Below are 15,249 nucleotides of genomic sequence, written 5' to 3'. Positions count from 1 at the left end.
TGGCCCAATGGGCTGGGTCTCACAACTCATGAGAGAGTAATTGAGGAAATTGCTTCTGGCCGTGGCAAGTGTTGAAAGGGTATTTTCTGCAATGGTTTTAGTGAAAATAAAGTCACGAAATAAGATGGGAGATAGCGTTTTGGATGATTGTCTAGTCACTTTCATTGAGCAGGATATTTTCTTTGAAGTTAATGAAGATGAGATAATCAAGATATTTATGTCCCTTCGAAAAGCGTCGAATAAAACCCTCAGAAAAATAGCATTGTAAGTCTCTAATACTTATTATGCCTATATTTTAATTATCGATATGGCTTTTGAACTATTTATATTGTATTTATTGGATGGTTTCAACTTAATACATGAATCTAAGCCTTATTGTGTTACTTAGTGCATATATACCAAATTACGTTGTCAGTTTTTAAATTATTACTGAATTGGTAAAATTGATTTACTGAATTGTATATGAAATTTTTTAGGAGGCATACTCTAAGCTAAAATCTTAGATTCGTCACTGACGCCCAGGGCCCCATCTTGAAGTCCCAGTGCATATCCCAGTGCCAGAGCTTAATCAGGTGATCGTCATGAGACGATGACAGCACATAGGAATCAGTGGGATGGCTAGCCAACGACATGATGTGACCATCATGAGCTTCGAAGCTTGTCGGGTCTTGGTATCCATCGCAGCTAAACGCATGAATCCACCCATTGCCATCTCCGGCCACAATCCATTCCTCTTGTGGGATGAATTTAGCGATATAAACTGCAAAGTCGTGGAATGTGATCAAACATCATGGGATGATGTGGGAGGAGCTAATGGTAAACGATTACGGGGATTAATTAGAAAGCTTCCGTACCTGCTTCGTCTTCAAATGAATTCAAGACTTCCTGCAGATAAATGAAAATATGACCTAAGTTGAATCTGTTCATCAAAATTAACTGGAGTACGAGGCACATTCTACTGAGCAGTGAATCCAATGCAAATATACCGTTGTCTTGTAGTTCCAACGGCGAAGGTTTCCCCCTTCATGGGTTGTCAGAATCCTGAGGCAGGCACTTAGAATTATTACACCACCAGGCATTGATTATTTGGACATCATTTTAATTTAGTCAGCAAACAAAAGGTAATATATTAGAGAAGTCACCATGGCTCCGTCGGATGAACTTGTACAGACGACACTTTATGTGCGTTCAGCGTGGCTAGGATCTGGTGCAACCAAATGGGAGGCACGATCATCAGTTCAGAGGAACCAGATTGTTCATGCTTCATTCCTATTTTTCTTATTGAAAAATGAATTCATAGTTAGCATCTAGGAACAAAAAATGAAGATATATAATTACCTCAATTTTTTGTCCGGAGAGCTGCTGGACCAATGCAAACCCCAGGAAAACCATATATATAGAATAAGCAAAAGAAAACAGGCTCCTGTTATTACAGTACACAGGAAGAGGTGAGAGGTCACTGAACAAAACTTAGGCCTTGTTTAGATCACCTCCAAATTCCAAGTTTTTTCACTCTCTCTTCATCACATCAATTTTTGGACGCATGCATGGAGCATTAAATGTAGTTAAAAAAAAATAACTAATTGCACAGTTTGGTTATAAATCACGAGATCAATCTTTTGAGCCTAGTTAGTCCATAATCGGACAAAGTTTATCAAATACAAACGAAACGTGCTACAGTGTCCAGATTACAAAAATTTGCACTCTAAACAAGGCCCTAAATCGGAGGAGGGAGGCCGATCATCTCTGAATCTCACGCGGCGGTGCACATCATGCGTTGGTCCCGCTTCCTCCACTCTGCGGCGGCGCTTCCTGTTCTGGTCGAAGTTGAACTCCGCGGTATCCCTGCTCACGCATGGGACCTGGAGACGGCTAAACAGTTACTCAACGATTTCTACTGGGTAGATGGAATGCATCCAGATACAGCGGATCGGCGGGACGTTTTCCGGGTAATGGCGTGGTGTTCTTCGCCGAGCCGTGTCCCCACGGGCATGGAGTTGCAAATCTTGGAACCTACAGTGGCTGGAGCTGGTGATAAGGACGGGATGCGGAGCCTCGTCTATCAGGTGGAGGTTTCATGCTCGGCCCCTGATCGGAACCCATCGGCTGATGCCCCCCACCCCCGCCTCCGGCTGACCACCAAGGTGGTCGCCGTTGTAGGCGCTGGCGGCGGCGGCGTGGCTCGCCGGTGGAGCATCCGGGGCAGACGACATTCGGAAGTCCCTCGGCGGCGCGACCCCCCGTGCATTCAAGGTTGGGGCCTGCTCGCTCCTCGTGCGGCACGAATCCAAACGACGGGCTTGAGGGTCCGCCACCTGAAGAGGCCACCCGGAAGGAAGGGACGGTTGAGGCACCCGAGGGGGCCATGGGAGACGTGCGTGTGGAGTTTATGGCATGTGCAGCCGAACTTTTACCTTTTTAGTTTTTTTTTTAAAATTTCTCATAAATAAATTTTTAAAAAAGATTTTAGAATAAACCCTGCTCGGTGCCATTCGTACGGGCGCTGCACCCAGCTCGGCACCCTGTACCATAGATGGGACAACGCTATGGAAGCAGCGTGGTACTATGCATGGCGTCACATCTCGAAGGGTACTGATGCATGGCGTCCTCAGCACTGCACCCCACCGACTGTTGAAGGGATTCCAAAAGACTTTTATTAGCTGACAAAAATCGTGGCAGCTTTTGTTCGGAGCACAGTGCTCCTGCTCGCATCGGCTACATGGGCTTTGGTTAGATTATAAGTTTTTTCACTTTTTTTATCACATCAAATTTTTAGACACATGCATAGAGTATTAAATGTAGATAAAAAAAATTAATTACATAGTTTGATTATAAATTATGAAACGAATCTTTTGAGCCATTGGATAATAATTATCAAATATAAATAAAAGTGCTACCGTACCAAATACTACCAAATACTAATTCCTAACCTCGATCTAAACAAGGCCTCGTTTAGATTGAAAGTTTTTTCAACCTGATGAATAGTACCACATTCGTCTTATTTAACAAATATTGTCCAATCGTGGACCAACTAGGCTCAAAAGATTCATCTCGTGATTTCCAACTAAACTGTGTAATTAGTTATTTTTTTTACCTACATTTAATACTCCATGCAAGCGGCTAAAAATTGATGTGATGGAGAGAGAGTGAAAAAACTTGGAATTTGGAGGTGATCTAAACAAGGCCCAAGTCATGAATGGATTATTGTTTCACCTTTGCACTCGGGTCGTCGTCCATTCGTCAGGGCCGCACAGCACACAGGCGCACACAACAGGCCGCACGTTGCACGCTCCTCCAAGCAGCAGCAGCTCAGCTCCACATGTCAGGGTGTCCCATGTGCATTGGCAGCAGGAACATCCCAGGGCCATGGGCACGTCCTTCTGACCGCACGACGCAGCTGAGGTTTCCTTCGTCCCGAGCAGAGTGTGCACTGTAGCCAGAGCCATGCTGTGCGCTTTTTCAGGAGCTGTAGTGTATGTGCTCCTTTATATAAATTCGATCCAACGTTAGAAAAATAACTTAAATCAACTATAGAAATTAATTTATTCAGGATAGAAGGAGTATTATAAATTTGTGCGTAGATTTAGATACCTACACCTACTCGTATAACTACAACTACTTAAAACTGCTTGTCTTTGCACGGTCTATCTCTTTCATTTTGCTAACACAAGAACCATAAAAACAATATGTACTCTTCATTCAGCTATATTCTCTCCGTACTGAAATACAAGGCCTGCACGTATTTTAAAATTCAAAATTTATTTTCTTTGACTAACAATTAGAACGCACTACTCCAATGCCAATGCAAACGCCTAGCAGCTGCTAAACGGCAATGTGAAGCAACATGCCATCCTATCAACAATCAATGCTTAATTAATGGCGTGTTCGGCCAGGGATTTATTTATAAGAAACTTTCAAAAAAGGGTTAAATTGTAAAAAATTCGGCATGTGCGGCCTCCCAGGTGGCCGCCAACATGGCACCCAAGGGAGCTATGGAAGAATTGAATGAGGAGATTATGGCGCGTTCGGCCAGCATGGCACCCAAGGGGACCTGGAGGATGCGCATGTGGAATTAGTGGCGTGTGCGGTCTCTCAGGTGGCCGCCAACATGGCACCCGAAGAACTCTGGAAGAAGTGAGTGAGGAGTTTATGGCGCATGCGGCCAGCATGGCGCCCAAGGGGACCCTGGAAGTTATGCATGTGGAGTTATTGGCGCGTGCAGCCTCACAGGTGGCTGCCTACATGGTCCCTGGCGGAATTAATGTGAAGGTTCATGAAGATGAAAGGGCTCATGAAGATGAAGGTGCCCAGGAAGACGAAAAGAACGTGGCTGACTCTCTGATGGATGGGCCTCACCCTCCTGGGCCTACCTCAGAGCAGAGTGGGATTCCAGTTGGGCCACTGCTGTCTGGTGGGCCGAGGTTTGGTGGGCCTACTTCGGAATAGAATGGGCTAAAGCCTCTCTCACCCAAGGAAGACTCTCGATCCATCAACGACCCAGTGTTGGAATGCTTCAAGGACGGTGCTCCACCACCACTGCAACCTGCTCCCGCCGATAGAGACGCCGAGGCACATAGGCTGGCGAGCTTGCCGGCACCCATGGCTCCCCCCGTCCGCGGCGGGGCCTCTTTGGGCGACGGGCCGACCACCCCGGCGGCGCATGGTTCTCTCCCGATGCGCTTCCTATCGGCGGCAGATCTCAGGATGTGGAGCATTTCGGTACCCACCGTCGGCGGCTCCCAAGTGGGGGGTTTGAAGCGCCCAGCACCTCCTTCTGCTCCCTCTCTGACACAAGATGATGCCCCGGCCACACCACGCCTCCAGGTTTGTGAAGCTTCACCTGCCCCCTTAAGGGTTTATTCTCGGCAGTGGCGTAGAGCCAAATCAGGGGAAGCGTATACAACAGATGCCAATTCTCAGGGAGTCAGGCCGCAATCACCAATCCAGAAGCTCAACAAGGTGTGCAAGCCAATTGATTCGCTTCTTCCTCAGCCAGTGATTCAGAAGCACCGGAGGAAGTTACCACCGCCAGGATCTCTGCCTCGGCGCAGCCGACGAGTCGTTGGTGTAGGACCATGCTCACCAGGGCCTTTGGTAACAGAGGCTTAGAAGTGGGTGATGTTGACTCTATCTCGCCGGCGCCCGTTGCCGGAGAAGAGTCAGTGTCCAGCGCACGACAGATACAACACACACACGCAACGCGAACTGGAAGAACACGAAGATGTTTTTGTGCCGCCAACTGTCGCAGCTTTTCTGAGTATATTATCACAATATAAGTACTCTTCGATTACAAGGCCGAAGCCACCATGACCACTAACACCACGCACCGCACGATCTCCGACTGGTTCGCGCCATCCCACGAACGATCCCATGCAGTGCGCGATCACCACTACGAACAGAAAACAACTGAAAAACCGGAACGCCTCCGCATGAACTGGCATGCGTCAGGTAGCTACAAACGCGCCTTGACCAAGCATGATCAGGCCCACTTATTGTAAGCTAACAAGAAATAACTAACAAGGATACTAGCCGAGTCTGGATTATGCAACAATCTCCCCCTAAGACTGACTCGGCTTACTTCAGGTTGACGACGCCAATCTTGGTTCGAAGTTCATAGAACCTTGTGCGCCCAAGTGACTTCGTCAGAACGTCCGCGAGCTGCTCCTCAGTGCTCACGTACTCCACACTGATCCTCCCGCTCTCCACACATTCACGTATAAAATGAAATTTGATGTCAATATGCTTACTTCTGTCATGAAGAACGGGATTCTTGCTCAGTGCGATGGTGGACTGGTTGTCCATCTTCAGTTGCGGCGGCTGGATCTTCACGCCGGTGATGTCTCCCAGCAGCCGCACGAGCCACACGGCCTGGCACGCTCCTGTGGCGCCCGCCATGTACTCAGATTCGCATGTAGATAGCGCCACCGTCTTCAACTTCTGGGACTGCCATGAGACAGGCATGTCCCCAAGGAAGAAGATGACGCCTGCTGTGCTTCTTCTGTCATCAACGTCCCCTCCCAAGTCGCTGTCGCTGTAGCCCATCAGGTCATACCCCAGCAACCTGTTGTCGATGGAGCAGCGCTTGGAGTAGACAATGCCATAGTCGATCGTGCCGGCGATGTAGCGCAGAATTCGCTTGACGGCGATCAAGTGCTCCTGGCGAGGTGTCTCCATGTACCGACTCACATACCCAACCGCAAATGTGATGTCTGGTCTTGTATGAACCAGATAACGAAGACTCCCCACCAGACTTCTGTACATCGTCGCATCTACCTCCTGAGTTGAGCCCTTTTCTGAGAGCTTCAACCTTTCTTCCATGGGTGTGTGACAGGGGTTGCAGTCCCCCATCCGAGCCTTGTCCAGCACCTTTCTTGCATATGCAGCCTGACCAATCTTGATGGCATTGTCGCCTTGCTTGACCTCCAGTCCGAGATAGAATGACAAGAGCCCAAGGTCACTCATACGAAACAAACTTGACATCTGCTTCTTGAATGCATCCACATCCGCAGGCCGTGCTCCAGTGATAATTAGGTCGTCTACATAGACTCCCACCACCACCCTTGTCGCCGTTGTGCCTTTGGTGTACATGCCATGCTCACTGGTACATCTGGTGAAACCCAGCTCGCGCAAACTCCTGTCTAGCTTCGCGTTCCACGCCCTCGGCGCCTGGCGAAGCCCATACAGAGCCTTCTTCAACCTCATGACTTTGCCTTCTTGACCAGCTGCAGTGAACCCTGGTGGCTGACGGACATATACCTCTTCCTTTAGTTCGCCATTCAGAAATGCTGACTTCACGTCCATGTGATGGACAAGCCAGCGCCTCTGTGCCGCAACAGCCAGCAACATCCTCACGGACTCTATCCGTGCGACAGGAGCGAACACCTCGTCGTAATCAACTCCCTGTTGCTGAATGTAACCCTTAGCGACGAGCCGAGCTTTGTGCTTGATGACGACCCCCTTCTCATCTCGTTTGAGCTTGAACACCCACTTCAGCCCGATAGGTCGATGCCCCGATGGAAGATCCGCCAGGACCCATGTGTTGTTCTCCTCAATGGAAGACATCTCCTCCACCATGGCCTTGCGCCAATTGACATCACCGCGTGCCTCCTCGAACGTTGCCGGCTCATCTTCCCCTGATGCCAGCAGTAGCTCCTCATCAATGGCAAGCTCGCGTTCTGCCACCTCTGGTACATCTGTCGGTCCAAGCACACTGTCCAGTGCTCTGAACCGCAGTGGCACGTCCTCATCGTGCTCGTCATCGAGATCCGGAGTAGCAGCCGGCGGGGACACGAACTCCACCGGTGGCGGGGTAGGCGTTCCAGCTACAACAGGGGCTCCTCCCCTGTCAGCTGGAGTCGATGGCGACTGCGACGATGGTGGTGTGTTGTCGACGTCAGCCGCCCGCTCAGTGTCGCCTCCATGACGGAGTGTCACCATCGTGTACTCGACGTGGAACGGCTCGGAGTCGTGTTCATTGCTCGCCTCAACACTGCTCCAGTCCCACCCCTTCTCTTCTTCAAACACGGCGTCACGTGAGATGATCACGCGCCCAGTGTCTGGATTGTAGAATCGGTAGGCCTTTGACCCCGGTTCGTACCCTATGAACACCATCGGTGCACTTCGGTCGTCTAGCTTCCTCAGGTGACCGCCGGCAGCCTTCACATGTGTGACGCAACCAAATGTACGAAGGAAATGCACAGGTGGTTTCGTTCCATACCATGCTTCAAATGGAGTGACACCCTCCAGGCTTCTCGTGGGCGATCTGTTGAGAATGAACACGGCCGTGAGTACAGCCTCCCCCCAAAACCAGCTGGGCATGCGCTTGGCCTTGAGCATGCTCCTCGCCATGCCCAGCACAGTTTGATTCCGCCTTTCCACCACCCCGTTTTGTTGTGGTGTAAACGGCGCAGTGAGATGGCGTTGGACGCCCTCCTTGGCGCAGTACTCCCCGAATGAGCGCGACGTGAACTCGCCGCCGCGATCGGTACGCAGCGAACCGAGTTTGCGTCCCGCCTCAGCTTCAGCACGCGCCTGCAGGCGAACGATCGCATCGGCCGCCTAGTCCTTGGAGCTCAGCAGTACAAGCCACATGAAGCGACTCTTGTCGTCGACGGCGAGGAGAAACAGCTTCTTCCCGCCCGGTGTCACCGGCGTGACCGGCCCACACATGTCTGCATGGACCAAGTCGAGCAGGTTCTTGGCGCGGTAGTTGCTTGTCGCCGGGAACGGGCGACGCCGCTGCTTGCCGGCCAGGCAGCTTTCGCACACCTGGTCCACGTGGTTGATAGGTGGAAGACCACGTACCAGACCGCCCTTGGAGAGTGCGCGGAGCCCCTGAAACCCGAGATGTCCAAACCTGGCATGCCACTGCCAGGCCACCTCGGTGCTCTTCGCGGCGAGGCACACAGGCCGTGCAATGTCGATGTCGAGGAAGTAGAGTCTGCTTGCCGAGCGCTTCACCATCACCAACAGCCGGTCCTTCTGATCCCAGATCCGGAGGACACCCTTCTTGATCCGCACCTCGTGGTCATCCTCGTCGAGTTGCCCCAAACTGACGATGTTGGCCGTCAGCTTTGGGATGTAGTAGACGCCCGATAGCAGACGATGCTCCTCATTCTTGCACTTGAAGAGGATTGTGCCGCGTCCTTCGATGGCGACTACGGAGCCGTCTCCGAATCGCACAGAGCCGCGAACACCCGTGTCGAGCTCAGAGAAGGAATCGTGCTGACCCGTCATGTGGTTCGTGGCTCCGGTGTCCAGGATCCAGCGCGACCTCCCTGCAGCTTCTTTCTTCACCTGTTGGAGGAACAACTTGCTCTCTTCCAGGTGGATCTCCCCACCAGGGAGGGACGACCCCTGCGACGCGCCGGCCGTGGCCACCGCCACATGAGCAGCGGACTGTGGCGACTCGTCGGCAAACGCCCACCTCGTGCTGCCTCCCCCCTCGATTTGAACCAAGAGATCGGTTACCTCGAGCGGGGAAGGCGGATCTGCAGACGCCGACGCAGCCGGGGAAGAAGTGTCGGCGAGGGAGACGACGCCGAGCATAAGTGCCCCCTCGATGGGCTCTTCCTCCACCTGGGCCACGTGGGCCGCCTCATCTCTTTTCTTCTTGCGGCATTCCCGAGCCCAGTGGCCCGTCTTGCCACAATAGGCACACTCGTCGCCGGCGAGTTTCCTCTTCTTCTTGCCGCTGTCACCGGCGCCGGACTTGGCGCCAGTTCTGCTCCCGCTGTTCTGCGACGGGCCGCCACCGCGGCCTTTCTTCTGGTTGGTGGCTGAAGTACGTCCACCTCCAGCCCCGCCTCCACCAGAGATTTGGAGACGGGACATGACCCGCTCCACCAGTTCTTCCTCGGTGTGGTTGAGGCCCGCCGTGGACGCGCCAGCACCACCACCGGAATCGAGCCCGTCATCCGCCGCCTTGAGTCTCCCCGTGATCTCCTCGATCGAGAGCGTGTCGATGTCGAGCAGCGTCTCGATGGAGACGACGAGCTGCCTGTACCTCGGTCGAGCGACACGAAGGTACTTGGCAACCACCTTGGGTTCTGGTTCAGGATCGCCAAGAATTGCCAGCCTCTGCACCAGATTAGACAAACGGAGAGCGAAGTCCTCGACGGACTCACCATCCCGGAACGCGATCTGCTCGTACTCCGCCCGGAGACTCTGCGCCGTCGACTTCCGAACCCGCTCGTCGCCGATGCGCTTGATCCGAATCGCCTCCCACGCCTCCTTGGCAGTTGCCTTGGTGGCCAAGGTGGGCACCATCTCCAGGGGCACGGCAGAGCAGATTGCATCCAGCGCAGAGCGATCGTCGTGGAAGTCGACGTCGTCCTCCTCGATTGCCTCCCACAGGCAACGCGACTGGAGCTTCAGCTTCATCAGCAGCGACCACGAGTCGTAGTTCGCCTTCGTGAGCTGCGGCCACTTGCCGGACCCGCCGGACTCCCGCACCACGCGCTCGACGACGCCCTCCCGAGGTTGTCGTGTGCGCGAATGGTGACCGCGGAGAGACCAACCACGGCGCGGTGAGCGGCTTGGGGAGCGTGACCCGCCGGAGCCGCTCGCCTTCTCCTTCAGCGACGCCATCACAACGCCTCAGGCCCTAGCCGTAACCGCTCTGGTACCACTTGTTGACTCTATCTCGCCGGCGCCCGTCGCCGGAGAAGAGTCAGTGTCCAGCGCACGACAGATACAACACACACACGCAACGCGAACTGGAAGAACACGAAGATGTTTTTGTGCCGCCAACTGTCGCAGCTTTTCTGAGTATATTATCACAATATAAGTACTCTTCGATTACAAGGCCGAAGCCACCATGACCACTAACACCACGCACCGCACGATCTCCGACTGGTTCGCGCCATCCCACGAACGATCCCATGCAGTGCGCGATCACCACTACGAACAGAAAACAACTGAAAAACCGGAACGCCTCCGCATGAACTGGCATGCATCAGGTAGCTACAAACGCGCCTTGACCAAGCATGATCAGGCCCACTTATTGTAAGCTAACAAGAAATAACTAACAAGGATACTAGCCGAGTCTGGATTATGCAACAGGTGATGAGGCAACTAGGCTTTAGTGAAAGGGAAGTCATTGAGTCGGAAGCGCAAGACAGATATGGCAAGCTTTACAATCCTTTGCTATCTGATTCCCACGTATCAGCCATTGCTACCATCTTTGGCTGGACTGTTGGGGATGGGGAGCAGGTGGTCTGCTGATGTCCGGTGAGACTCTGGTCCTATCTCAGGTTGATTGTAATCCGTTGAAATGAATCCTACTACTATAATGATATGGAATGCACGAGGCCTAAATCAGAAGGATCGCCGGAATTCTGTGAGAGAAATTTTTTCTAGTAATGCTGATATTGTGTGTTTGCAAGAATCTAAGGTCGCCAATATGTCTCAACATCTGTTCCTCTCAGTCTTTGGCACAATTTATAACAAATTCATAGCTCTCCCGGCCGATGGCACCAGATGAGGGTTCTGATTGCATGGAAAAGTAATGTTTGTCAGGCATTGGCTTCCAGGGTGGACACATACCCAGCTTCTATTTTGTTCTCGGAACAAGAAGGTCGCAATTGGTTGTTCACTGGCGTATATGGCCCACAAGGTGATGATGAGAAGGTGCTATTCCTGCAAGAACTTAGGAATATCCGAGCACTTTGCAATGGACATTGGCTTGTGGCAGGGGATTTCAACCTGATTTACCAGGCTGCCGACAAGAATAATACAAACTTGGATAGGCCTATGATGGGGATATTCAGGCGCTTCTTGAATGAGTTTGAGGTAAAAGAGATACCGCTTATGGGTCATAAATACACTTGGTCGAATGAGAGAAGGTCTCCTACTCTGGTTAGACTGGACCGTGCTTTCTGTTGTTTGGGCTAGGAAAGTATCTTCCCAAATTTAGTCCTGTAGAGTTCAACGGCCGGAGTTTCTGATCACTGTCCACTGATTCTTGGCTTGAAGGTAAGCACCAGTGGAAAAGCGGCGCTTCCACTTTGAAAGTTTCTGGACCAAAGTCCCGGGTTTCTTGGATGCTGTCAAGCAAAACTGGGAGGCTCCTGTACAGTCTAATTGTGCCATTGAGCGTCTTTTCCTGAAGCTGCAGCGCCTCAGTAAGGGTCTCCAAAAGTGGGGACAGCAGAAGATAGGGAATATTAAAGTCCAGCTTGGAATGGCTAAGGAGGTCCTCCATCGTTTGGAAATTGAGAGGGACTCTAGGGACCTATCGGATGGGGAGGAATGGCTGCGCAAGAAACTAAAGCTTCACTGTCTTGATTTGGCCTCACTAGAACGGACCATTGCCAGACTACGTTCCAGAATATTGTACCTCCAGGAGGGGGATGCTAATACTACTTTTTTCCATCAACAAGCTAGATTCAGGAAAAAGAAGAATTACATCCCAAAGCTGCATGTTGGGGAACAGGTGGTCGTATCACAGAAGGATAAACAGGGTGCAGTGTTGGATTTCTGTGAAGGCATTCTTGGAAGTGCAGTTGAGAGGGAATATACAATAAATCTGGATGAAATTGGCATTCAGCGGCATGATTTGTCAAGTCTGGATGTGCAATTCTTTGAAGAAGAAGTATGGGCTACCATAAAGGATTTGCCATTGGACAAGGCCCCTGGGCCTGATGGGTTTACTAGGCGCTTTTACAGAACATGCTGGAGTGTTATCAAAGGCAATTTGTTGATGGCCTTGGATGCTATTCACCGTGGCCATGTCATTAAGTTCAGACTGCTCAACTCGGCCTTCATTACACTGCTGCCTAAGAAGATAGATGCACTAGAGGTGAAGGATTTTCGGCCTATTAGCCTAATTCATAGCTTTGCTAAGTTGGTCACCAAGATCTTGGCAAATCGACTGGCTCCATTTCTCCCCTCTCTGATTTCTACAAATCAAAGTGCTTTCATCAGAGGCAGGAACATCCATGATAATTTTCTGCTTGTACAACAGATGGTGAAATCCTTGCATAGGAAAAAGGAAGCTCATATCATGCTCAAACTGGACATATCTAAGGCTTTCGATTCTGTCTCCTGGTTGTTTCTATTGGAAATCCTTCGCCATGTGGGTTTTGGACAGCGGTGGTGTAATCTGATTTGCCTGATCCTATCCACATCGTCCACCCAGATTCTAGTGAATGGAGAACCAGGGGAATTCATAGTTCACCGTCGAGGCCTTAGACAAGGGGATCCTCTCTCCCCCATGTTGTTCCTGGTGGTAATGAATGTTCTAAATTCAATGGTTGAGTATGCATCTAGGGAGGCACTGCTTCAACATCTAGCCATTCAGCAGGCCCGGCATCGGGCCTCTTTCTATGCTGATGACGCTGTTATTTTCTTGAAACCTGACAGTTTAGATCTTAACACAGTCCGCCACCTCCTTGACCTGTTTGGACATGCCTCGGGACTCAGAACCAATTTATCAAAAAGCTCAGTGTCTCCTATCAACTGTACTGATGAAGAGCTGGTTCTCACGGCTGAGGTTCTCTCCTGTTCTATCAAGGCATTCCCCTGTACCTACCTTGGTCTTCCACTCACAATTGGCAAACCGACCAAAGAAGTACTGCTTGCCTTTAGTGGATAAGGTGGCTGATTATCTTCCAGGATGGAAAGCTTCCCTGTTAAACAAAGCCGGGCGATTGGTACCGGTAAAAGTGGTTTTAACCGCTGCTCCCATTTATCATATGATAGCCATGGATCTTCCCAAATGGGGTTTCAAGGCTATAGACAAAAAAGAAGGGTCTTCTTGTGGAAAGGACAGGAACTGGCCAATGGTGGTAATTGCTCGGTAGCATGGGAAAAGGTGCAGAGGCCTCTGGAATATGGAGGACTTGGAATTATTAACCTGGAACTGCTTGACTGCGCATTAAGGGCCCGCTGGCTTTGGGCACAAAAGACAGACCCTTCCAGGCCATGGGCTGGTCTCCCAGTACAAATTTCCAGAAACACTCAGGCCCTTTTTAATGTTGCTGTGGATGCACTAGTTGGTAATGGGGAGAAAATCTTGTTCTGGACAGATCGTTGGCTGGATGGTCATACTTTGGATGAAATTGCTCCCAATCTGTTCAACACGGTCCCTAAAAGATTGACCAAAAGAAGGACTGTTGCTCAAGCGCTCCAAAATAATCACTGGGTGGGTGACATCAAGGGAGCGCGTACAGTTCAGGTTATGTATGAGTACCTTCAGATTTGGGATATTGTGGAGAATGTTGTCTTGCAACAAGATACTCCAGATCAATACAAATGGAAGTTAAGTCAATCGGGGTCCTATAATAGTAAATCGGCATATGCTGCCTTCTTTGAGGGTTCTGTCAGAATTGGGCCTTGGAGGAGGATTTGAAAAAGCTGGGCTCCTCCGCGTTGCAAATTCTTCATTTGGTTAGTGTTTCACAACAAGTGTTGGACCGCTGATCGCCTGGCTAAGCGAGGTCTGCCTCATCCGGAGGCTGTGTGTTCTCCCGCCAGGTTTGGGTGCTGATCTTCCAACGCCAGGGGCTGATACACCTAGCTACTGAATCTCCCGAGACCCGTTTCTTTGGATGGTGGAGGAAAACATTCTTGGCTGTACCAAAAGAGATGCGTAAGGGCCTTAATTCTCTGATAATCCTGGTCGCTTGGGAGATTTGGAAACATAGGAATGATTGCGTGTTTAAAAAGGTCATGCCGAACACTCAGGAGGTTCTTAGGGCTATAAACACTGAGGGCCGCCTATGGTGCATGGCTGGGGCTTCCAAGCTCCAAGAGCTAGTGCTCTCTGTTTGGTCACCTCTTCCCGATTCTGGCGCAGCCTGAGTATAATGGCTGCTGAGCTGTTGGTGTGTGTTTTGTAACTGGGTAGGGGCTACCCAAACTCGTTTTTTCCTTCTACCTTAATGAAATGATGCGCTAGCTCTCATGCTGTAGTTCGAGAAAAAAAAAACTTACATCGGAGGAGGTTGCCTCTTCATCAGCTGGTGGTGGAGCAGAAATACACTTGAGCGTCACCTCTTGCATCTCATCGTCAGCAGACTCTTGTGCTTTCCTGAACATATTTTCATATTCTCTGGACGCCGACGCTTGGTTACTAAGATTCTTCAGCTGTAGCTTCCTGAGAATGGCTCACTGCAACACTCCACAACACCAAGGCCTCGTCGCTGTCTGACGGTGGTGGTTTCAGCTGCTTGCTAGTCATCAGGGCGAGGGTGTAGGTGCACCTGGGAGGCACCATGCCGTGGAGCGGCAGGCTCGTGTGGTACCTCTTCGGACTCTTATGACACATAATCCTGAACGCCACAAGATCGTCTTGCTTGTTGTGTAGCTGCACCAAGCAGGAGGCGTGTTTTTTCGGCTTGAAGGCGAAGCGGAGATCCGTCGGGTGCACATCAAGCAGATCACTGTCGTCGTGAATCCATGTCTCTGTTTCATCCAACGCACGGACAACCTCTCCTATGTCGGGCCGATCATGCCTGTCGTACTCAACACATTCAGTGCTATTAGGATGCATGCCATCACTTGGTGGCAATATCCTTCCACCGACCGGGCCTTGGATGTTTCCTGCTGTAGCCTTTTCCTCCACATTCCGACTACCTGCACATCGAGTTAACAGTGCAACGTAAGATCGAATGATAGATAAAAAAAAACAAATGCATTTGTAGACGAAAGTAAGCCTCTTTTTTTTCGCCTTACAAGTTCGATAGAGTCTTTTTGGGTTCAACTTCGGATGTAATCCCTTCGGGTTGTCCTGTGATCATCTCCAAC

At 50.8% G+C, this 15,249-nt stretch overlaps 1 protein-coding gene across 1 annotated transcript; it reads right to left on the bottom strand.

The window, feature by feature from the left end:
* Window positions 1-491: 491 nt before the first annotated feature.
* Window positions 492-15,072, bottom strand: LOC136479939 (coatomer subunit beta'-3-like). The gene is made up of 7 exons (XM_066477640.1): window positions 14,437-15,072; window positions 3,214-3,483; window positions 1,339-1,359; window positions 1,143-1,204; window positions 987-1,041; window positions 855-885; window positions 492-760 (listed from the first exon to the last, which is right to left on the bottom strand). Exons 2-7 carry the CDS (start codon window positions 3,235-3,237, stop codon window positions 492-494), a joined length of 462 nt encoding a protein of 153 aa, XP_066333737.1. The 5' UTR covers window positions 3,238-3,483; window positions 14,437-15,072.
* Window positions 15,073-15,249: the final 177 nt, after the last annotated feature.

Source organism: Miscanthus floridulus, chromosome 9 (genome assembly GCF_019320115.1).
Source record: "Miscanthus floridulus cultivar M001 chromosome 9, ASM1932011v1, whole genome shotgun sequence".
Lineage (NCBI taxonomy): Eukaryota > Viridiplantae > Streptophyta > Magnoliopsida > Poales > Poaceae > Miscanthus > Miscanthus floridulus.
The sequence above is the reverse complement of the archived record's forward strand: the minus strand, read 5'-3'. Positions and strand labels throughout refer to the sequence as shown.

Coding starts and splice junctions, on each gene's coding strand:
- LOC136479939 (XM_066477640.1), bottom strand. CDS start 3,237: ATGGACGACGACCCGAGTGCAAAG. Junction 1,042..1,142: donor GTTCATCCGACGGAGCCATG/GTGACTTCTCTA, acceptor TGCCTGCCTCAG/GATTCTGACAACCCATGAAG. Junction 761..854: donor TTCATTTGAAGACGAAGCAG/GTACGGAAGCTT, acceptor ACGACTTTGCAG/TTTATATCGCTAAATTCATC.